General features: G+C 40.6%; 1 protein-coding gene across 2 annotated transcripts in view; it reads left to right on the top strand.

Annotated features, from left to right (window-relative positions):
• Positions 1-24,305, top strand: part of ADAMTS19 (ADAM metallopeptidase with thrombospondin type 1 motif 19) — a 258,326-nt gene that overhangs the window by 41,637 nt on the left and 192,384 nt on the right. For both annotated transcript variants that reach the window (XM_019555261.1, XM_019555262.1), the window contains exons 3-6: positions 11,535-11,700; positions 17,168-17,340; positions 18,057-18,140; positions 20,155-20,312. In XM_019555261.1, the coding sequence (XP_019410806.1) occupies positions 11,535-11,700; positions 17,168-17,340; positions 18,057-18,140; positions 20,155-20,312 (581 nt within the window). The remainder of the gene's footprint in view (positions 1-11,534; positions 11,701-17,167; positions 17,341-18,056; positions 18,141-20,154; positions 20,313-24,305) is intronic.

Genomic DNA, 24,305 nt, shown 5'->3' with positions numbered 1-24,305 from the left:
TCTTTGTATGCCCTGTGCCTTGATTGCCTGATCAGGGCATGGGGGTGGGAAAGAACTGCAGGGCTGGGACCTGTTCCAGACCAGGACAGTTTCTGGCTAGCCCTGGGATATGCATGGAAGTCTGCACGTGCAGCCTGGAGGTGATTTGGAACTATCCTGGTCTGGGGCAGCTCCCAGTCAACTCCAGGCTGGGTGGGGAACTCTCCTTATGCAGGGAGCTCCTGGACCCATCTCTGCAATTGTAATGGGGGCTGGGAGATTTCTTCCTGCCCCTGACAGGTGTCTGCTGCCAGGGTGGGCTGCAGTGACAGAGCCTGGGTCAGGAGAATATCCCTCTGCCCTGGCAACAGGAAGCTCCTGGCCCCAGCTCTGTGATTGCCATCTGTATGTGACTTACTGCACAGTAACTACTTGGCAGTTAATTTGCTAACTGCCTTTGCAGATATCAAATTAATTGCCAACTAGAGCAAATTATTGTGCAGTAAGGGTCTGCATATGTAGACGATGATGCTTACTCCACAGTAATCTGTTCTACTATAAAGCGTCCCGTGTAGACTTGCCCATTGGCTCTCTTTTCTTGAACAGAATAATGACACATAGAAAAACATATATTTTTGTACATTATTAGGGTATCCATATGTGTCCTGCATCTTGAGGGATTTTGCTATCCTTTCATTTCCAGGGGATATGGCTGTTCAAGGACTAGTTAAAGCAGTATTACCCAACTGGTGTACTGGAGCACACTGTTGTGCCATCAGACAGTAACAGGTGTGCTGTGGGAACTTGGGGGGAGGGTGTAGCTCCTGCTGGGGCATGGCTCCAGCCAGTGTTGCCACCATGGCCCCATGCTGCCCCCACCCCCCACATCCGGCCGGTGTGCTGTGGGATGGAAAAGGCCATGTAAGTGTGCGGTGGGATGAGAGAGGTTGGGAAACACCGAGTTAAAGAAATGTGTACAGTACATGAATTTCCTTATATTAAAAGCAGGCACTTGAAGTACTTGATCATTCTAACTGACACTGGTGTTAGGAGAAACCTTTTTGTAGTGATTTGGATTTGTATTTCCAGCCTTTCCGACTTGAAGATCTTGTTGCAGGATGTTTGCATCATATTAAGGAAGCATGATTTTTTTATTAAACTTAAGCAGTGGCATTTCTAAACACCTGGATCCTATGACAGTACACTTTCTTAATTTTTTTAAAAATGTATGTACTTTAGGAAAGGTTTAAATTTAACTGTAGAAATATTTAGCTGTAAGTTTTGGTTTGAGTGTAAGGGAAATATTGTCTTGGGGAGGCAGTAATTGCTCCAAAAGGACTGTGCTGGTCTGAATATGTTTGACCTCACTGGGTTTTAAAAACTTAGCATGTATGGACCTTTTTTATTTTGCTTGGGCAACTTTATAGATGAAGAATAGTATCTACATCATCCATGTATGCTACGATAATATTTCTAATATATATTACATATAACACATATAGATTGTTAACTAAATGAGAGAGAGAGAGACAGAGTTTTCTTGATTGCCCTCCAGTTCATACTAAGGGTGCAGCAACATAAGATACATGGTAGGATATTCCTTCTAGCATATGGGTTTGCGATGTACTCCACCAATCTCAGTTTTTTGGATGATTTTAAGGTGTAGCCCTGTGTTGCAGGGTTTTTGGTTGTAGTTCTACATCCGAAAGGAAGAGTCACAAATTCCACATCATAAGTAAATAGTAAAAGCAGATTTTTTTTACTTGAAAAGCTACATTACCTTAAATGAAAAAAGCACCATTCATGTTACAAAATTAAAATCATAAAAAGTCAGTGTGTGCAAAAGTTAATGTTGCCATTGGAACTTTATCTTGGCAATGTGCAGTATTTGCTATTCCTGTTTTTCTGGTTTAAAGTTGTAGTTGAACTGTATATAATAAAATATACAGGGGTGTGTAGTACAGCTGAGTTAACATTCTTGTTGGATCTGTAAATTTTAATCTATAGTATTCAAAAAGAGTAGGAAAATTAAATCAAGATTTTAAAATTCATGAATGGTTTTCATGGAAGAAGAAGAGGAAATGAGCTATTCATTTTTTATATTCCTTGCTGTAACTCCCTGTAATATTCTGAGATGTCTACAGTGGTTGGCCTGAATAATCCATGGTCACTTGTGGGTTATTCTGAAACTTTTTCTTTATAATCTTTCTTTCAAAAAGAATAATAACTTTGCAGGAAGTTTAGTTTTAAATGCATGGTGCTTGCTGGTAATAAAGTGTTCAGCCTCTGGAAGGCAGAGAAATATGGATCCTTCACACTCTTGCCTTTAATTCAGCGGACACATAGGCCCCATCTATACATTACACTTAAAATGTGATTAACCAGTTAATCACATCTTAAGTTGTGGCCCAGCCATCTGTTCAGTAAGTTAATGGCATGATAAAACAAGGAATAAGCCACAAAGTTATTTCACAAAAAATGTAGAATAACTTTGTGGCTTGTCCTTGTCATGCCATTAATTGAATATGTGGGCAGGTACTCCACTGTGGCTGGAAGCCCCATCAGCTGAGGGGGATCCCAGCTGCAGGTGTGCACCACCCATGGCTCCAGCTATGAGCTGTGCAGCTGACAAAGCCTACTGTGAGGGCAGTGTGTGGAATGCTGCCCCGATGCAAACCTCATCAGCTGCAGGGCTCACAGCCATGGGAGCTGGCTACTTGCTAGTGCAGTAATAAGGTGTGATTGGATCTGATGCTAGATCCCACAGTCATACTTCCTGCCATGCACATGCGGCATGGCAGGAGGCGTGATTGTATCATGTATGAGATTATAACATGCTTGAATATCTAGAGGAGCCTATAGTGTTCTTAATATGAAAAAGGATACACATAAGTGAATTGTAGGATGTTATTTAGTAATGTTTAAATGCTGGAAGAGGACTAATAATATGATTTTTAAAAAATCAGCTGTCTTATCTTCACTTGTGAATTTACTAGTTTAGGGTTAACAAGGTTATTTATTTGATGTGTTAGTAAACCAATGCAACAAAATGTGTTTACAGGTGTAGAAATAGTTAATGTGGCATGCATGATGGAAAGAATAAAACATAAATTCCAGCATGGACAGTAAATTAAGAGTGGTATATTCCAAAGTAACAGTATAGTGTTGAATATAGCATATTGAGAATCATGGTGAAATGTAGTTTTGGAGAAACATCCATTTTGATCTTTAATTGAATGCATGGAGAAACTGGAGAGACATTTTACTTACTAGTCCATATCACAATTGAGGCCATCTACTGGGTTTCTTCAGTTATCTGGTTTCCATGGCAAACCAAATTTGCAGCAGCTCTTGGGGGATATGTAGGAGGCTGGTAACATTTTTGTTAATGGTGAGATCACTATTAATGGTCTGACAGCACCAAATCATTCCCAAAACTAAAGATGTATGTTCTTCTTGGAGTTCCAGTTTGGCTCACAGTTAAAGAACAGCACTGAACTTGGCTGGATTCTTTTTAGAGATAAGGTGCTCTGGTGTCTGTAGCACATGTGCTGAAGTGGCCCTAAGACCAGTGAGTGAATAGCCATGTTAGTGGGTAGAAGCGCAAGAGAGAAGCCAGCTGCAATATTTTTAATCACTGTTAAAGGGGAACTGCCCATTCCTAAATCCTGTCATTAGAAAAAAACCCAAAAACCTTAATGTTCTAATTTTCTCCTGTAAATATTTTTGGGTGCATATACACATGCATTAAGGCTGCTCTGACATTGTAATTACAGAGGGTTAGTGCAGACTCAATCAAGTCTGCTTGAAGCATGGTAATTACTGCATTCCAGCAGACTCCAGCATCATGCGTATCAGTCTCCCTGCACTAAAAAATGGTGGCAGGGGTGCTTTAACTAAAGCTTGTTCGATGAGCTTTTGTTAAAGCACTCCCACTGCTATTTTTCAGCATGCTATTTTTACACATGGAACTCTGGATGCTTTAATTAAAGTGGGTCTCAGAGCCACTCTGATTAAAGCAGCCCTCCCCACCTTTCCAGAGCACATGTATAAATGCCCTATGATACTCGTTTATTCTTTGTGTTTCGCTTAGTTTGCACTATAACAGAAAACTGGTTAGTTTTCTCTTTTTCTAGAGAAAACTAGAGAAAACAGTTTATCTCTTAACTGAAATTTATAATAGAGAAGTTTTTCTTGTACTGTGGAGTTTGGAGAGTGTCTGTGTGGGTGTGAAAAGAAAGACTTACCTCTGCTGAACAAGCAGCAAAGCCGGCGGGATGCTACGCCAGAACCAGGATGCAGCAAAAGTGAAACCACGGCAGATGGTCATGCTGTGGTAAAAGGAAAAAAGGAAAAACAATGCAGAGTCAGGAGGAGCTGGGACTGGCTCCCATGTCCGCGTGGGCATGCTTTATAGTAGTGTGCTGGGACTGATTTGCTGCCCGGACCCCCAAGACCAGGATGAAAAGCCCAGCAGGAGAGCAAGAGGGGGAACCGGTAATGAGGTTCCTGACCAGGCTGGGGGGGGCCAGATTTAGAGCACAGTCCCACTGCAGTGATGTGGGGATTTCCCAAATAACCAGAGCCAGACAAGGCTCAATAAGTTACCTATAGAGACTCTGTGGGAGTCAGGCGTCCACAACTTGGGCTGGATCCAGGCAGGACCAGATAGGGTGAGGACCTATGTACATCTGATCCATAGTAGATATAAAATCAGAATAGGGAGAGGGATGTCAGGGGACAAGACAGCCTGGGACCTGGAAGACACATAGATAAGGCAAGGGATGGTAGGGAACACCTGGGCCAAACAATGTCTCAGTCCCACCATCATAAGTTTAAAGGGCCAAAACATGAAAGTGCATGTGATACCAACTCTAGTGGTCCAGGAAAACAACATTGTTGGTTGGCATTAGGCGGGGTGTAGGGGAGACAGAGCCCCAAGCAGGAAGGACAACCGGCATGACTGAAGGAAGGCACCAGGAGGAGCAGGATAGAACATCTTCCTCCCAATTAAAATAATTTCCAGCAAAGATGTGGCAGGCAAGATCCCCTGGGACACCGACCAAGATCTAGCCCATTAATGAGCCTGTTTTTTTCCTAAGCAAGGGCGAAACCAGAAAAGACCCTACGGACTTGACGCACAGGTGAACAGCACAGGAGACTACAGTGGGGCATAGGAAAGATGTATTATATTTTTTACTTGCAGTTTTGAAAAAAAAAAAATGGAATATATCTCTGTGCTTTTAACAGCTCCAGCCACAGTGTCACACATATTGCGCACCTTCAGGTACTCACAAGGAGGACAAAGGATTGTCAGCCAAGTACTTGAAGACTTTGCCATTAGGGGCAGGAGTAGGGCAGAATTGGGGAACAGAAGCTTGAGGGAGAGCCAGCCCGAATAGTCCTTGAAGAAAATTCCTCCTAGATTATAGATAGGGACCTATCTAAATCTCAGTTTGTGATGCAGTGACAATTTTTATCTTGCCCTTTTGCCCCAAGCTCCCCCTTTTCCCCTGTTGCTGCAGGGTAGAGAGGCAATGCCATGGCATTTGCCTCTCAACCACTCAGAGGCGGGGGAAGGGGGCTGCGCAGCAAAAAGTAAGATAAATGATGTTGCTGAGATGTAAACTTCCACCATGATTTTGGTAGGTTCCTAATTATATATTAAGTTTAAATACACAACAAACTAAGCAAAAATTGTCAAAGGGTAAGGTTTCATTAGTCCGGTAGTCATTATAGTTACATATACATTACATGAAATAGAATAGACATTACCAGGAATGGCTGGCAGAGCAAAACTGCAGAAGAAAGTGGAATTTTGAACAGTGGAACATGAAGATCATTAAAAAGGACTTGTTACCACTTGTGGAGTGGAGGGAGATTAGCAGGAATCAGGGTGATGATAAGCCACGAAGTCAACTGACTCCCTCACTTCTGCCTGGATAGAAATGCTGCTGCCACTGCAGGTAGTTGGTTTTAAAGTCTGTGTGGAGCAAGAGTCAAAGTTGGGGAGGGTGCAACTGCATCACTGGATATACCCCCTGCTGCCTGAGTGGACCTGCCTCTGTATACATTTTCCATAGGGCTGAATGTAACCTCAGTGCAGAGCAGAAAGTGGTGTGCTCATATACTGATTTCCTGTTTGATGGGTAGTGGTGTGGTAGGGCACATGGGCTCTGCAGAACCTGCGTTCCTTCCCTGAGAGTGCTGGACAGGAGGGTGTGGGAAACGTAATGCTAGGATCAGAAGATAGGTATATTATGTTCACTTATTAACCTGAGTGCAGAGAATGGAATGGGCAGGACATAGTGTGAAAACCAATGAGAAAAGACATGTGAAGCAGATTTTGGAAGCTAAGGTGGAGGATATCAGCTCTCAAGGTAGATGAAGGCAAGCTGCAGATGGGAAGATAACAGAAAAAGTAATCTGGCAGGGTAGGTAACAATGTGACAAGGAAGAAGGAGATTGCAAAAGACAGGGAGAGATGGAAAGCTCTCTTTGATGGTAAATAGTACCACAAAAAAGGAAACTTTCCACAAATATATCACACAAAAAAATGTGCAATATCTTTGTGACTGGTTTTCATCTCACTTTAAATAGAACATGTGGAACATGTTAGGAACATGCTAGGACCACATGGCCTGGTTATGGTCTCTGTAATTATCTCCGCCTAGCCCCAGTGCAGTCCCTACTGGCCAACAACCAGCTGCCTGTGGGACTGCCCAGGGGCTTGAACCAGCCTGGTATGGTGTTTGTCAGCTGATGATCAGCTGGATTAGGACCACACTGAGGCTTAAACTGACCCTAGTGTAGTGCCTGGAGCGCTCCAAGAGCTGATTGTCAGTTGGAACTGGAGGCCACACTGTGGCCAGTTGGAGCCCTAGTGAGGTCTTGATCTGGCTGACGATCAGCTGATTGGCTGGCTCCAAGGAGTACACTGCGGTTGGTTGGAGCCCCATTCTGGTCCCAGAGCCAGTTGACAATCAGCTGGTTGTCAGGCACCTGGTTTTCAACTTGCCAGGGCAGAGGGAGCCTGGGATCATGACTGTGATCCTGGGGTGCCACCTCATGGGCATGTAGGGCACAATTTGGATCTGATCCTCAATCCCAAAATTGCACATCCTGTCATGCACATATGGCAAGGAAGGAAGTGTGATTGTTGGGATGGGGATCAGATCCCATCATATCTTTAAATGAATGCCTATTAGTGGCCCTTATTTCATTGTTTGTGGAACATACATAACAGCAAATGGAGAATAGCAGAAAGCAGCTACTGAGGGACAGAGGAGGAAGATTGTTGGACAGAATAACAGTTATTTTCAGATGAACAACGACAATTTTAGGACTATGAATTCTACCGTTATTCATGGCAGAGTAATAGATGAACCTACACATAAGAATGCAGATGGCAGCAATGACCATTTGTGAAACATTTAGTTCTATTTCATATGTGTGCATACATGCATCTCCTGTAGGAGCAATATGCTTGAGTTATATTATTTTAAAGTTCTTGAAATGTAAATGCCAAGAAAAGACGTTTTGTTTATTTTATAGATTTTTTTAAAAAAAACCAAAAGATGTATTTAGTGACTGAACTAGTGCTCAATTCCATTCTGCTCTGGTATTTTAACCTGTCAGGTTGTAGATACCACAGTCAACACAAACTAAATTGTATCCCAGTGGACACATCTACATGTACTATTAATGCAGCCCAATAAACTCCGGTACATTTGTGCCAAAGTTTATTGCTACTGGGTGCCATATTTACATGTGCGCCTGGGACTGCAGCATGTTGAGTTGTGCCAGAGCAACCCTGGCTGCCAGGGGGGCCCAGGGAGGTCAGCCTGCCAGCCTGAGGCAGCTCCAGCATGTCTCAAAATGCTGTGGAGTGCCTGGCTAAGGCACAAGAGTACTCCAGTGTGGGGTTAGCCAGCAGGCAGCCCCTGCACTGAAGCACCCTCATGTCCTAGCCAGCCCCGTCAGCATCTACATGTGTACTGTTGCGCACTAAAGAACAAATACTAACATCCGGCAGAATTAATTAGTTTCCTGTGGCCTAATAGCACCATGCATGTAGACACTGAGACTACTGTGAAATTAATTAGGCAGCTTTGCAGTAAATGTCTTATGTAGATGTGCCCAGTGACAGTCATTTTTTAGGAGCTGGGGAACGATTTCCTCATTAAGCGGCATTATAAGGACCCACATCACAAACAAGGCAAGATAGTCTGAAATTTCATCATGATGTCTCCATCATGACATACCTATATTCTTTATAAGGAAGCTTCACTGTTTTATCAGAGAATCTTTACAATCTAAGCATTATATAATTAAATATTGGGAAATTGTGCTATATTAGCTTGTGACACTTGTAGGCTACTTTTGTCTCTGCCTTTATTTATCTTTATTCCTAGAATGGGATAATTCTTCTTTTTCTCCTTCCTTGCTCCTTTCTGAATGTAGTATGTCCTTGTAGGTATTTCTTTTTTTTCTTACCCTTAATTTTCTCTCTTGTCTTTAAAGATGTGGGGGTTGGGGGGAGGGTTCACCCTCAAAGGAACAAGGAGGGGATAGAATCTAATGTTTTTAGCTGTATATCATTAGGGCTCTAACTTTCCTCCATTCTTCCCAGTCTTTTGCAATCCTTGTACAATGAGTCAATTTTAATCCCATCCAGTCTGTCATATTTGGTGGTCCTGTTTTGACTTCATCCTGCTGAGCATCAGCGAAAGACTCGGTTGTTGTTAACCTGGGCCTTGACTGATGTGGTATGAGGTTAGTTGATTGCTTTTGTGTCATTGGCAATTCTTTGGGCAAAAATAACCCAGTGGTGCCAGTCTCTTCTCCAGGTATGGATGGCCGTTGGCTTTTGTGAGCTCACCTGCCCTTTGACAGGTTTTGTTTTTAGTCCTGCTGGGTATCTCTAAACCCTCCTCACCTGGCAGACCAGGTGGGAGTGCCAGTTTAGCCCAAGCACGTTTATCCTACACATAATCTTCACCAATGTGTTTGCTACATATATATGCTACATTTAAAATATACTTTAAAGAAGATGTTGGAAACTGCAGGAATCCCCATGTGTAGCAAATATCATTTTCAAATGCGTTACCTGTCCATATAAAGACAAGTGCCCCTAAAGCTTCCAAGGGAGGTAGTTGGGCTTCCAAAGGAGGTGGTGCTTTCCCCTACCTTGGGGGTCTTTAAGAGGAGGCTAGACATGCACCTGGCTGGAGTCATCTGATCCCAGCACTTTTTTTCCTGCCCGGAGAAGGGGGTCGGACTTGATGATCTTCTAAGGTTCCTTTCGACCCAAACATCTATGAATCAATGAATAAAGAGTGCATCTATCTAGTGACCTCCTATGGATGTTAAAATCAATGGGGTCTTTCTATAGTTTCACTGACAGCTGAGTCAGATCTTAGGTACTTAATAATAATGAATGTTTTTTGGCTCTTAAATCTTAATCATATTGCTCCACTTCCCCCTGAAATGTATTTGTGTGACATATGTGTTTTGCAATCAATACTGACTGAAGGTCTGATACAGTCTTGCTGCTATCCAAATTTGTCTGAAATGGATCTACAGTAGTTGAATAAATATGGCTGATACTAATGGTCTTTGCTAAATTTTTATGTTCAGTTTTCCCATTTCTCCTGCAATAACTCCAGGCATTAGGAGCAGTTGTTGGAGCCCCACAACAAAGCAGTAGGGTTCAAAAGCCAACATGGAATATATTGACAGTATCAGTCCAGCTGCTGAGTCTGTGGGTAGCAATTTAAGAAAACAGACCCTTAAATTGTCCTTTCTATTATTCTTAGCAAAGACGTCAGGGACTGAATGAGCATTGAGAATGAAATGATTTAGTATTTTTGAAGATATTTTCTCAAGGTCAGGGCTAATGAACGCTAGCTACATATTTTGATGAACCTTGCACAGTTGCTGCTTATGAAATACCTGTTCTGAGACTAAAAAACTCCTGTTTCCCAAGATGTCAGTTCAGCTTCTTTTTAAAGGCACCCAATTAAAAAGAAATGGTCCAAAAATCAGTATCTGAATGAAGCTCAAAACCACCTACAAAACCAGGAGAAAATTAGTCAGATTTCCTTATATTCTACCTGTTGTTTAAACAAACCAATGTTCTTAATACAAGCAGACTAGTTAGTGATAACAATAAAGTATGCTGGCTGTGTGGGAACACAATTTCATTGTTGTAATGAAAGCATATTAAATAATTTAGCTTAGCTTCTAAGTGTTTGATATTTAAGACTTCTGTTTCTTATAAAATTGCCTGAAAAATCAGCACAGGAAAAAAACAGCTAATCAAATCTGGCTATTAGAAATATTCCACACTACTAATGGTTAACTGATGGTAACTCTTTTCAGCATTTCCTATCAGAAAATTTTGAGAAAGGTTGAGGTACAGCCAACATACCAAACTGAGAAATAAACTAACTATATACAATATTTAAGTTGCCTGTAAGAAGGGCTGTAATGCACATGTATATGTTTGAGGAAATGCATAATTTGTACCACACATGCAGTTTAATTTCATGTTCTCAGCTGGATCAAGGTTTGTTTCTGAAGATTTATCAATAACTGTTTTGTGAAGTTATGTCATTCAAGAACCCCGATCAGGAACAGCATCCCATTAATTTCAGCAGAGGCAGATTTTTTCTATTTCTGTATAAATGGGAATTAAATGCATGCATGGAGAAGAACTCTACTTATTTGAGCCAGATGTGTCATTTTGTTTTCCTATAAGCAGTAGTATTTAATGGCTTTTCAAATTTCTGGAATTAGAAGTCAGGTGACAGTTTTGTTCATGGTATTTTGTAGAAAAAATAACTTCCTTCTCTATAGACTTTGTATTTGTTGGCAGTCTTAGGAGATCTGAGTTGGATCACCACACATATTAGTTATAGAAGCAAGTTTTTCAGTAGTTTTGTGAGCTCAACTATGTTCTCATAAATCAGACCTACACCTGATGTAAACATCAGCTTTGACTCTTTTAACCCTGCACAACTTATTTTCAAAGGAAAGACTTTTTTAGCAATTAACAAATCAATGCTGGGGCTTCACAAGCATTTCCTTTTTTTGGAGCTATACACAGTTGCTAAATAGTCTCATTTTCTAACTTAATCTTAAAACATGTACTGTTTTAGTAAAACTACTTAGCAAAAAGTATGACAACATTGTGTATTATAAAGCTAATATATAGATTTTGCTGTACATGCTGTACGTATTTAATGACCCCACGGGTCCCCCAAAACAAACCTTTAACATTCCAGATCCATATTATGCATCTGCTACTGGCATCTAGCCACCCACCCACACAGATCTTGCTGAATTAACTGAATTTTATTCTAGTGCACTGCAGTACAGCGGGTAATAAAACAGAAAGATGGTCACCTGCCTAGTAGGGTTACTAAAATAAAATACATTTTAAAATAAATTTAAGTTTCTTTTGTTTTTTTCCTTTTGTGGGAGGTGTGTGTACACTTCTATAGTTTCTTTAAAGTACTTCCCTTACATATTCCCTTTCTTTTTCTTTCCAGATGGGGTTCATACAAATCAACGAGGACTTCATATTTATTGAGCCGCTCAATCGCACTTTGGCTGTGACAGGTTATGCACACAGGGTGTACAGAAGGAAAAGGTCTATAGAGGAGAAAGTTGCTGAAAATCCAGTTTCTCACACTCATTACTGTGGTGTTGTTACAGGTAATATGATGGTCTCATTAAACAGATTTAATGTATTGGGCATATTTAAACCCCATCCCCCAGGTAATACTTTTTCCTAATGACCTGTCTGATTATTTTTCTAGCAATAACTGGATTTTAAGTGGCATGATGGACTTCTGGCTGTAAGTGGAACTGTGCATTCATTTTTTATATGAATGTTGCACATCCAGTGAACCATTAGATTTTAAAGAGGTCTATGGGCCATCTTTCACTTTGATCCAACATTTATAGTCTGTTTCTTGTCTCCATGTGTCATCTGGTTGGTCTCTGATGTACTTAATGAACACAGTGTTTATGACTTTGTCTTCCACTTCCCAAATGACAGCTCTAACCAGTATGTTCATGAGGGAAAATGAATATAGCCAAGTGGTAATGGTATTGAGTTGGGAGGATAAGATCTTTCTCTAAGGCTTCTTGATGCAGTCTACATGAAGCAGTCATAGGCTAAAATGTATAAATAGGTGGAGGAGCCAGGACTGGACTTTTGGAACTCTCTTAGATAAATGCTTTGACCACTGATCTAGAGAGGGTCCTGCTCCTTTTTGCTTTCTCTTTTTGTCCTAAAGAATATCAAGTTACTTTTTTAAAGACTGGCACAGTTTAACAGGAGGTAGGGAGAATACCTTCATCCCAAAACAGTTCATAGACCAGAGGTTGGAGCACTTCATAGCAAAGTGAGAGATTTGGGTTTGATTCCTTCAGACAAGGAGTCTGGTTCTCTCGCATCTTGCATGACTGCTCTCGCTTAACCAGTAGGCTGTTGCATAAAACAAGGTATTGATACTGGCATGAATGACTCCTCAACTTTTGAAAGAATGGTTGTAAGCATCTTCCTCTCATGTAAGGTTCTAGGCTGTGGATCCTAAGTGTATTAAGGCACCATTTTGTGTAGGGTTCCAGATTTCAGACATGGTCTTCTTTTCAGTGTTTTCATTGGCTAGCTTTAAGTAGCTACACCCGAGTGTGCGGACCTTAAATAGTTCCTGCTAGGTATGCTGGCTGTTTTGGATTCCTTTCTGAAGTGCTGAAGTTACTCTGTGCACTATGTAGGGGCCTGAGGCACCTAACTCAAAGTTTGGGTTTTACTGCAGGCTCAGGGATGTAAAAGGTGCAGAAATACCTTACTTCTAGGGACCCAAGTCCTTTTAGAAATTGGGCTCGTATTCATTAGGTAACTTAATAGTTTATGTGCCTAATAATACTTGCCCAAATAAGTCAAGATAATGAGTTCTATGCAAAGTTCATTTGACAGAAAGCATTTAGATGTTTACTGTGCAGTGGACTAATTAACTGTGGACAGTAAACATTGTACATCTACATGTACATCTTATTAGGCTGGAGTAGTTTAATTAACTCTGCAGCAGGATAGTACTTGCAAACACAAGTACTATCCTGCTGTGGAGTTTTTCACTCTGTAGTAACACATGTGTAGACAATGTTCTAGCTGGCTAGGGGAGAAGGGTGTTTCAATGTAGGGACTGCCTGCTGGCTAGCCCCGCATTGGATTACCCTTATGCCCCAGCCGGCCACTCTGCAGCATGTTGAGCTGGGGGGAACACATCGGCAGCGTCCCCCACCAGCCAGGTCTGCCCTGACCCAGCTCAACATGCTGTGCTCTTGGGCTCACATGCAGACGGAGCACTAAACTCCAGAGTTTGCTCATGAGCACTAATAGCACATGTAGATGCACCCATAGACTAGAAAATAGAGACTCTATTAATTGGAATGTAAACACCACAGAAGCCAACAAATTAGTTACATAGTTCCTCTTATGAGAGAATGTAGACTTTTGACCTCACAGGAAAAGAAGTGGGATGGAGTAAGAGCTTGCGAACACAAACTTGCAATGCCTCCTCAAATGGTGCTGGTGAGAAACTGGCACAAGTCAGGGAATAAGGAGCACTGAATAATCTGAGGGTTGCAGTGCTTGGTTACAGTCACTAACAGGGGGTGATTCTGAACAACTTATTGTTCTTTTTACATTTTCTGTAGCTATAGAAAAGGATTCAAAGGCTGTGTTGTAGAGTACCCATTGGTAGGTTTCACTGTGTTCTTTATTCCATTGCCAACTAAAGGGAGTTGATTGCATTGGATTTGTATAGATATAATGTAAATCTTCATGAGCCGTTTATTTGCATGACCTAATTTCTATATCAACAACTTGTACAATATAAATAAATACTTTTGCATAGAGGTACTTTATCCTATCCCTTTATTTCTTTACATGTTTACCTGCTTATAACTGTATAAAGAGCTGTACACATCTTTTTAGGCATTACCAGATTATTTGGCAATAATCATTGAAATCTAATTTTTTTAATGCCAGTTAAGGCAACACGTTATAACCCTAGTTATCTGAAGATCTTGTAGAAATGGAAATCTTCAGATAAATGAGATTTTAAAGGATGGAGAAGCCTGCCAGTAAACTTTGAAAAGGCAAGCTGGCTTGGAACTGGCTTGTCAGAAGGCTCTAATGAGACTGATGTCCAAAGCCCCTTGAAAAGTTGTCCTTTTGGAGAGCTGAGAAAAATTCTTATGGTGTACAATCCTTAAAGACAACATACTTTTTCATAAACCAGGATTATCCTAAAATGCATAAGTGCCTTTCTCTATGATGAAAATATTGAGAAGCAGCACTAGATATATAGCTTATTATTTTCTGTTGACACCACTAATTGTTCATTTTGAAGCATAAATTATTCAGCTACTTAAAAGCTAAATAGAATGATCAGCAGATTTTTTTAATTTTTCTAAGCAGAAATACTAACATCCCATTAATTTTTCTAGCTAATAGCTGTCATTTCTAACTAAGAATAAAACGGTGGATAAATTGTGTTACTTTGCTGGAATCCAGGAGTCCTTCTAGGATGTGGGGGAATGGACTAGATGACTCACTAGAGGTCTTTTCTAACCCAAATTTGTCTATTATTTAAACTTACAGTCATAGCTTTCTTTTTTTCAGCATTAAATGCTTGTATGGTAAGTCATAGCTGCACAGCTTCTAGGGTGTGTTTCTTGGCCAGCATCCTGACACCGAAGTTTCATTAAAAACTGATTCTCTAAAGAATGACAAAATAAAGGAGCCTGTGGTTCTACAGTTAAAAGTCATGTGTGTAAAGTTAGGGACTGTTCGTGTGTATAAAGTTAACTTTGTATGTTAAGTGTTTGAAAGACAAGGCTCAGAGACATTAGAATTATATCTCTTAGAATTTTTATTTTATATTTTTAAAATCAGTTTGGTTTTGAAGCAAATATAGCTTATATGCTTTACGCATTTGTCACACATATTGACATTCCTTGGCAAAAGCAACAACATCACTATAATTCTGGAAAATAAAAGTGCACATTGTATGTAACTTCATATATCTTATTTTATTTTAGACAATCAGGACTTGTAGTAGAGATGATATCTTTTATTAGACAAACAAGATTTTTGCAAAAAAAAATTTAATTACAAGCTTTTGGGCACAAATACACTTCATCAGGCATGGGAGAAAAGGTTGTAAAAGTTCTCCTGGGTAGAAATGAAAATATTTTATAGGATTTCACAAAAGAGTCAATAGATGGAAAACTCCCTTTATTTTATTTTTAGTAAGTTATCTTTCTACAAATAAGAGAGAGAAAAGGTATTTTTTATAAATTGCTGTATTTTAAGAATGAGATGCACACCTGATTTTTTTTTTTTTTTTTTTTTTAAGCATGCAATACTTTGTTAGCACAATACCATTTCACCCTGCTGAACTTTCTCCTGTCTGAGTTATATCCTTTTAAATCTTTAGATTGTTTTAGCACTTCCTTGAAAAATTGTTCTTCAGATTTGGAAAACACACTCATATTGAAATGGAGTAAAGGAATTTTCTTATTTGTGATGAAGGCGATTAATTGAAAAACATGTTCTTTCAATCTCCCAATGCCTGAATGTTTCCAGAACATGTGTTTATAATTGTCATCTTCAGCAGAAATGTTGTTGAAAATATAGCACCCAATGTTACACATTTACACAGGGCCTTTTGTTTGAATTATTCTACTGGTGTATATAGCTTTCATTTTGAAATGTTTTCATACTTTTTCTATAAAAAGTGTTTGCTTTGATTCAGTCCTCTGGTATATGATCATTTAAGCTCTTCCTTCAAAAGCAAAGTCTGATCTTGATCTTTATTAATAAATTACTTTTTATGTACAACATGATCTTATGTGTTCATTTGGAATTTGAGTATGTATCAATCCACGTTTTGTTGTTATATGGTAGGGTTTGTTGACTTCAGGGTATTCTGTGTTTTCTGACAGTAGGAGGGTTTCTTTTCTAATTTAGTGAGTCTGCTTCTGTGCTAACATACAGCAACATTCGGTCTTCCTTTATTAGCAAAATCAAGGACAAAATACAGTTTTTTGTGTAGATTAGGAATAGAGAAGAAGGTTCAGAGTATCTGCCTGGTTCTGGTGCTTCTGCCGAATGGGATTCCTATTTGAATAGTTGTTTGGAATAGCGATATAGTCCATTACTTACAGCTGTGTAAGTAATCCTTTGAAAGTACTTATTAGGGTGTATAATGATTACATTGTATCTTAAGTACATTCCTTCACATAGTGTAACTATTAGGGGTATGCGAAATGGGTCCTGTTCGATTGAGATTTGGCCCGAATCAGGGACAGTGATTCAATTCATTGATTCAGATCACTGTCCTTGATTTGATTTGGCTGAATCCAAATCTGACAATTTGATGCTGATTTGGCTAATCAGCGATGCGGACCCAAGCACAGCTTTAAAAGTTTTTTCTAGAAACCTTGAGGTAGCAGTGCGGCTCATGATCGTTGTGGTGCTGGGGTGAATGCAGCATCCAACGGCAGTGTGGTGGGCTCTCCAGTGTAATCAGCAGTGAACCCATGTCCCCCCAGCCAAGACCCAGGGGGCACCAGTCGCCCAGCTAGAGGGCTGTGGGGGGGCCCCCGCATGCTCCTCGGTGGACCCATAAGTGCTTCTGGTCCGCTTCTGGGTCTGCTGCCGGAGGCCCCCATGCTTCTGTGAGATGCTCCATCTGGACCAGCACTACAGCAACCACAAGCCCCTGCTACCTGGAGGCATGTAGAAAAAACATTTAAAGCTGTATCTATGTCCAAATGTTGAATCTGTTTGAATCGCCGAATCTGTCTGAATCTCTCTGAATTGATTTGGATGGTTCTGAGTTGATTCAGAGAGTTTAAAGGGCCCTCTGATTCGATTCAGAGATTCAGCCACCGAATCAGGCCAAATCTCCACTAAATTGACTCAGGGACTGAAGTTTTACACAGCCCTAGTACCTATCTTACTGCTCACAGATATATATTGTTAGTGGCATTTGTAGTATAAATTATTTTTCCAGCAACTTCAGAAGTATCAGTGACATGCGGTTATATAATGCTGCTGCATTAAAAGATGAATTCATGCAGCATTTTTTTTATGTTACAGAGAAGAGAAAATCCAAGAATCAAAAAGTATCAGAAAGCGGAAGAAGAAAAAGATATTCCTATAAATTACCTCAAGTGTACAATATAGAAACTGTAGTGGTTGCAGATCCAGCAATGGTTCTATATCATGGAACAGATGCTGCCAGACGATTTATTCTAACCATCTTAAACATGGTAGGAAATTCTTAGAACTCACGTTAGCCTTTGCATAATAGATTGACTTGCTTGTTAGATTTAATGATCAGACTTTTAAGTGGGGTCAATGAAATGTAATGGAACCTCAGAATGCTCTCAGCATAAAATTACTGATATACTTGTAATTGATACTATGTACCTTTGACAATGAAGGCAAGAAATGGGACTTGATCAGCTTGATTTCTTAGAAACCAGACCTGTTAAGAATGAATGCTCATGCCCAAAGTGACATGTGGTCCTTCTCATGTAGAGGAATCCTATGATGCTCTTGGTTGCTGCTGACAGAGTACTATTATAACCTGAGAAGTGATAAAATGTTATTGCCTCTTCCCAGCTATAGCTCAACCATGATCTTTTGTTCAACTCAATGGGACATCTCATGCGTAACACAATGTATGTGTATAAGGGGTTATAATGTATAGAATAGGGGGTTATAGTCATTGTCAAGTGTAAAATGAACTCTTTTTTGGGTACTAGGACTAAAACACTATATTAACCCCTTGTTTGCCCCTTCTCTGTCCAAAAAAGAGAGAGGTAATATATTAGCTTTTATGTTGTACTGCTATGTAGGAAATTCAGGTACTTAAATCAAAGTACTACAGAATTATTAGGTGCCCTTATATTCTGAGATTTGACTTTTTTTAAAGCTATATTCTACATAATGGAATCATTTCTTTTTTTTTTTTTCATTTTAGGTTTTTAATCTTTTCCAACACAAGAGCCTTGGAGTGCAAGTGAATCTTCGGGTGACTAAGCTTGTTCTGCTTCACGAGACTCCAGTAAGAAGTAACTTCATTTCTCATAGTAAATGTAGAAGGACATTTGAAAATGGATAAAAGAGTAGAGTTATGTTGTTTGCTTCCACACTAAAGCATGGCATGCAGTAACCAATCACTTAGTACACACTGGCAAATTGTGTTAGTTATTTTCTTTGTGTATTTATTAGGGCTGTATGAAGCTTCAGTTGCTGATTTGATTCAGAGGAGATTTGGCCTGATTTGGCGGCTGAATCTCTGAATCTGAACTGAATCAGGAGACCCATTAATTTCTCTGAATTGAATCAGAAGCATCTAGAGCGCTTCAGAGAGATTTGACAACTCGGCCATAGACACAACTTTCTATGTACCTTGAGGTACCTGGCATGGCTTGTGAATACTGAGATGGTGGGGTGGATGGCATGTCCCACAGGACCATGGGGGCGTCCCTTGCACACTCCGCAGCAGACCTGAAAGTGGACCAGAAGTATTTCTGGTCCACTTTGGGGTCCACTGCAGAGCGTGCAGGGAACTACCCCAGCCCCCAGCTCAGGAACTGGTGCCTCAGCAACTGAGGGGGTGGAATGTGGCAGCCCAGCTGGGATGCCTTCCCACCCCCTGCCGGATCTTACACCGGGGATGGGAAGTTAGCTCAGCTGGACTGACTTCCCATCCCCAGTGCTATGGTCGAAATGTTTCAACTTTCAAAACATTTTGACTAGCCTTGTTTTGTTTCAAGGCTTTTTCGATGGCTTTTGTTTCATTTCGATTTTCTTGTTTTGACCTCAAAATGAGTCAAAACAGTGCCAAAATGAAATGGCTGTTGAAGTTTCACACAGCCCTAGCGTGTATGTGTGTTTTGGTACATATGTGTGTGTGTGTGTGTGTGTCAGTTGTACCAAAAACAAAGCACTAATGGTAATAACAGGTGTACATTTGAAGTTGTTTCAAAAGGGCAATATCTGTTTAATTTTCCAGTTGTTACATGTGGACGAGTTGGGAATGAAGCAAAGCCAAGGCTGGTTTTGTCCCTGGATGGAGCAGTTTTAAAATTAGAGCAGTTTTGCTACGCTTATGTCATTCCCTGCTTGTCCACACATAACAATTAGAGCATATTAGTTTCTGCTCTTCTGAAGTGTTCCTCTTGTTGAAATAGCTCCGTACATATATATGTCCATATCCTAAGTACTATAGTGTTGCTATATTTTCAGACATCATTGGTAAGCTTATCTTTTAAATCCTGTTCTCTTGTTGAAGAGAAATGAATCAGCTGGCATAGTTGGTGATGTTCTTTGGTGTGGCCTATGCTTCTTTCATTGCATTTCAGAGCAATATTATGTGGACATATTGTTATTTTTGTAAAGTGGCTAAGACATCATTCCATATTTTAGTTAAAATTCAAAACAATAAAAAATAGAATGAGAGAGATTCCTAATATATGCATTTAAAGGAATGAGGTTGTATTTTTCTTACCTGGGTCTTGACATAAATATTCTTCATTCTGTAAGTGCAGTTAACTCCCATTTATGTCAGTGGGAGATTGGCATATGCAGGATGAAAGAACTTAGGTGACAGAGTCCTTTGAAACTGAATTTTCACCCTTAAGTCAAATAAGGATAGTCTGCATTCCTGAAGCTAAAACAGTTGTGCCCTGAATATAGAATTATTGTAAAACAGAACATTTTTTATAAAATCAGTCAAAGTATGTGCTTAAATCGGGAAAACTATTTCAGAAGAATTTTTGTTTTTTGTTATTATTGGTATATTAGAGTGGAAAACAAAGATTCAGAGAAAAATAATGTATAGGTAAATGTCGGTTCAAAATGTATAATGAATAATGAAATCTGTTATAATTTCGTATAAACCATTAGGATAGCTGGACAAGGCAATTTAAGGAAGTTTTGATCTTTGGGTCAAAATTGTTCTCAGCTTTATGTTTATTTAAACTCTTAATATACCCTGACATATTAAGATTAGAGAACTATACATGCATACAAACCATGATGTGTGATAATATGGCATGCATTTCAATTTTCAGGCAGATATGTATATTGGTCATCATGGGGAAAAAATGCTGGAGAGTTTCTGTAAATGGCAACATGAAGAGTTTGGCAAGAAGAACGATATACATCTAGAAATGTCAACAAGCTGGGGAGAAGACTTGTCATCAGTAGATGCAGCTATACTGATCACAAGGTAAAATATATAATAATTCTTGTTATTAAAAACACAAAAAAGATTGGTATACTGACTTGCTAGCAGTACTGTAAAGCTAGAGTAGTTCAAATACTTTATGAAGTGACAGTGAGTTGATGTTAGTTGTAGCAATGAGTCTACACTCAGCCCTTACTTCTGCTTTTTTTATGATAATTTATAAAAAGTACTATCATAGATTTGAGGTGTTAGAAAAAGAGGAAATGAAGCAATTTGGTAATTAAAAAAGCAGTGCGCATTAGATCCAGACAGTAAATAGTTGAGATCTCTAAAGGAGCTTATGTTTGTAGTGAGTGGCCACATTTACTTGTGTCCCTATGGCACCTTTGTTACTGTGCCATCATTTAGTACTTCCTTCTGGCGTTACTGTACAGTACCGTCACCCCACGTTTTTTCCCCCGATTCTACTGCACAGTACCAACAAGCTACTGCGCAGTAGTTAATTACTACAGTGCAGTGGCATCACTGCACAGTTAGTGTCTAGCGATGCTGCTGTGCAATAGTAACGACCTGCTGTGCAGTAGCTTGTTGCTACTGTACTGTAGCATCTTGAGTAGGTGTGCCCTTTGACTATTTAATTAAGGTAGTGGATAAAGGAGAAGGAGTTAACACAAAGGACAGAATCCCAATATCCCATCACCTTACCCAGTTACCCAGCCACACAACTGCAGCACAGTGCTTTAACTACCAGGTTGTAAATTAGGCATTATCCAATTCAATTTCTAGTCTTCCTTTTGAGGCTCGCAAAGTGAGAGAGAGTTGTGCAGCCAAGAGGAGGAGTTAACAAACAGAGATTGTTTGGTTAAATGGGATGGAGGCCTTTCAACTTGTGACTACTAAGTTCTTTTAGTAGCGTCTTATGAGGGACCTCATCAAAGGCCTTTTGAAAATCTAAACAGTTTGGGCAGAAAGTGAAAGGGTCTTGGGCACCTAGGGGCACTGAGGGGTGTGTAAACATGTACTAATTTCGGAGGAGATTTGACCCAATTCGGTGGCCAAATCTCTAAATCTGATTCAAATCAGGAAACCAGTAAAAATGTCTGAATAAATTTGAAGCTCTCTGAATCAATTTGGAAAAGATTCAGAGAGCTTTGGAGGTGCTGGCAGTCCCTACTCACTGCCGCAGGGAGCTTGACTTGGACTTCATGCTGGTAAGTAGAGGGTGGGGGAGGGGGAGCTGGAGATGGGGGCAGGGGACCATGGGGGAACTCCCCATAGGCTCCACCCCCCCATGGCTGTCCTGCCCAGCCCCAGTTTATGGCTCTTAAAAAGAAAAAAACCCAAAAACATTCACTGGGTGCTGCCAGGTGGGGGGGGGGGGCAATCCCCAATGCCCCTCACTGTCCCATGCTGCATGGAGGGCTATGCCATGAGCCCTAATCCCCTGCCTGTTCTCCTAGCCCCCCCATGTCTGCCCCACCTGGCCCCAGCTCCCAGTTCTTAAAAAAAAAAAAAAAAGGCAAGAAAAAAGCTCCACAGTCACCGGATGCTGCAGCAACTGTTGGGGCTTCTGGGGGCTCATGGCAGAGTCACCCACCCAGAGCGGGGCAGTTGGGGGGGCAGTGGAGATCATTCCCCCTGCCGTGAGTTTGGGGCTTTTCTTTTCTTTTCTTTTCTTTTCTTTTTAATGAGTGGGGAGCTGGAGCTGGGGGTGCAGCTGTTGATAGGGCTGGGAGAGTGGGCGGAGGATGGGGCCTGTCCAATTCAGAGATTCGGCCAATTCAGCAGTAGCTGAATCTCTGAATCAGATTCAGCCGATTCAATTTGGGACAGTGATTCGAATCACCGAATCGAATCGCTGTCCCCTGAATAGCTGAATCTGAAGTGAATACTAGTTACTTAGCACAGGGATAGTGTATATGCACCCCATATGGCTAATGGCAGAGTAAGATTTAGGCCTAACTACCTTCCCCATTGAGAACTGCTGCATTTCATGGATGGGTGAAAAGACCCTGTTTTATTTTTAGACAGTGCAATGCTTTAAGTTATTGAGATAACCATGTTTAAGTCCTGATTTTCTGATTTATTATTAATAGTTTTCCTTTGGTTTTACAAATATTTACCTCTTAGTTTCTACATGCTTTACAAAGGTAAATATCATTATCCATGTTGAGAAAATTAAGTCACAGAGCAAAAAAGTAATTTTTTGAGGACATATAATAGGTCAGTGCCAAAGCCAAGAATTAGAGCCCAAATTTCTTGGCTTTTATTCCAGTGGCATTATTCTCTGGAATATGCTACCTCCTATCTCAGGGCTGTTTCAGCTTTTAATAAATCATACCAGTGTGGTTTTTTGACTGTGGGAATGTTTTGCTAATCCAGACTCCCTCTGCACATTGTCAGGGTTTATGGTATTGCTAACCCCATGTGTGGCTACATTTGTGTGTTTTGCTAGTTCAAAGAGCCTCATTCTGTTTTACAAACACAGAACAGACTCCCTTGTCATAACTTACAAACAACCCTGGATATTAGACCTGCTTTACTGAGAAAAATAATATTGTTTGAACAGATGAACATCAACTACTATTACAATATTCTATATGTAGAAACATGTTTTAGCTTATTAAACTCTTTCATGTAGCAGATCATTAAAAAATGTCCCCCCTTGCTTGCTATAGCTTGAGAACAGAACAGAAGGACCCTTAGAATGCTTTGCTCTTCCTAGGTCAGTCAGCTCTGTGAGTTTTCATACAGCAAAGAATTAACAATAAAATACTGAGCCATCATTTTACTAGTGAGCTAATTTTAATGTCATCATATGTTTGAAAGAAATATACATATTTTGCTTCTCACACTTAATTTTTTTTACTCCATCAAAATCTAGTTCCTTTGATATTTACAGTAATTTAGCTTCAGTATATATTTGATGGAATTTGTACAGAGCTGAATCAGTATTATGAATACTGATAGGAGAAATTGTATTTTTGATAAAAAGTGACAAAGTGGTAATTGGTACATATAGTAGTTGGACTTTCTAAACTTTAATGAGCCTTTACTGTAGTGCAGTGTATGGTAGGTATGCAGTTATTGTTCTAATATTATAGATAATGAAAGTATGCTCCAGTGACTTGCCTAAATTCACTGAGGTGACTTTGTACCAGAGCTAGGATTAATATTAATTGGGTGTTCCTGTCTTCTCTAACATGGAAAGATGATATACCTGCTGTGCAATCCCTTAGAACTGTGCTCTGTTGAGCTCGTTGTTGCTGTCTGGTGTGGGAGAAGCAGAACTGTGATTTTGGTTTCTCTCTCCTGCTTTTGAGAATAACTTGCTCCAGGGGGGCTGCTAGCTAGGACTGTCAAAATGGCTAGTATCTGCTTCAAATTCGGCCGATTCAGGGGACAGCAATTTGATTTGGTGATTCGAATCACTGTTCCAAATTGATTTGGCTGAATCTGATTCAGAGATTTGGCCACCACTGAATCAGCCTAATCTCCAAATCGGACAGGCCCCATCTCCCACCCACTCTCCCGACCCTGTCAATAGCTGCCCTGCCCGGACCCAGCTTCTCAGCTCTTAAATAAAAAAAGAAGCCTGTACTCACTGGCTGCTGCCAGGTTGGGGTGGGGAGAGTGGCGCGATCCCCACTGTCCCCCACTGCCCCACGCTGTGTCGGGGGCTGTGTCACGAGCCCCCAACCCCTGCCTGTTCTCTCAGTCTCAGCTCCCATCTCTTTAAACAAAAACAAAAACAAAAAAATCCACTCATTGGCTGCTGCCAGGTGGGGGTGGCGATCCCTGCTACCCCCCACTGCCCCATGCTGCATAGGGGGCTCTGCCACGAACCCCCTGACCCCAGCCCCCCACATAGCTGCCCTGCCCAGCCCAGCTCCCAAGTCTTTAAAAAAAAAAAAAAAATCCATACACACACTGGCTGCTCCCAGGCAGGGGGGTGATCCACTTCCCCACAGTGCATGGGGGGCTCTGCTATGAGCCCCCAAAAGCCCTGAGGCCATTGCAGCATCTGGTGAGTGC

Source organism: Crocodylus porosus, unplaced genomic scaffold (assembly GCF_001723895.1).
Source record: "Crocodylus porosus isolate Cpor-Errol unplaced genomic scaffold, CroPor_comp1, whole genome shotgun sequence".
NCBI classification, from domain to species: domain Eukaryota; kingdom Metazoa; phylum Chordata; order Crocodylia; family Crocodylidae; genus Crocodylus; species Crocodylus porosus.
The sequence above is the reverse complement of the archived record's forward strand: the minus strand, read 5'-3'. Positions and strand labels throughout refer to the sequence as shown.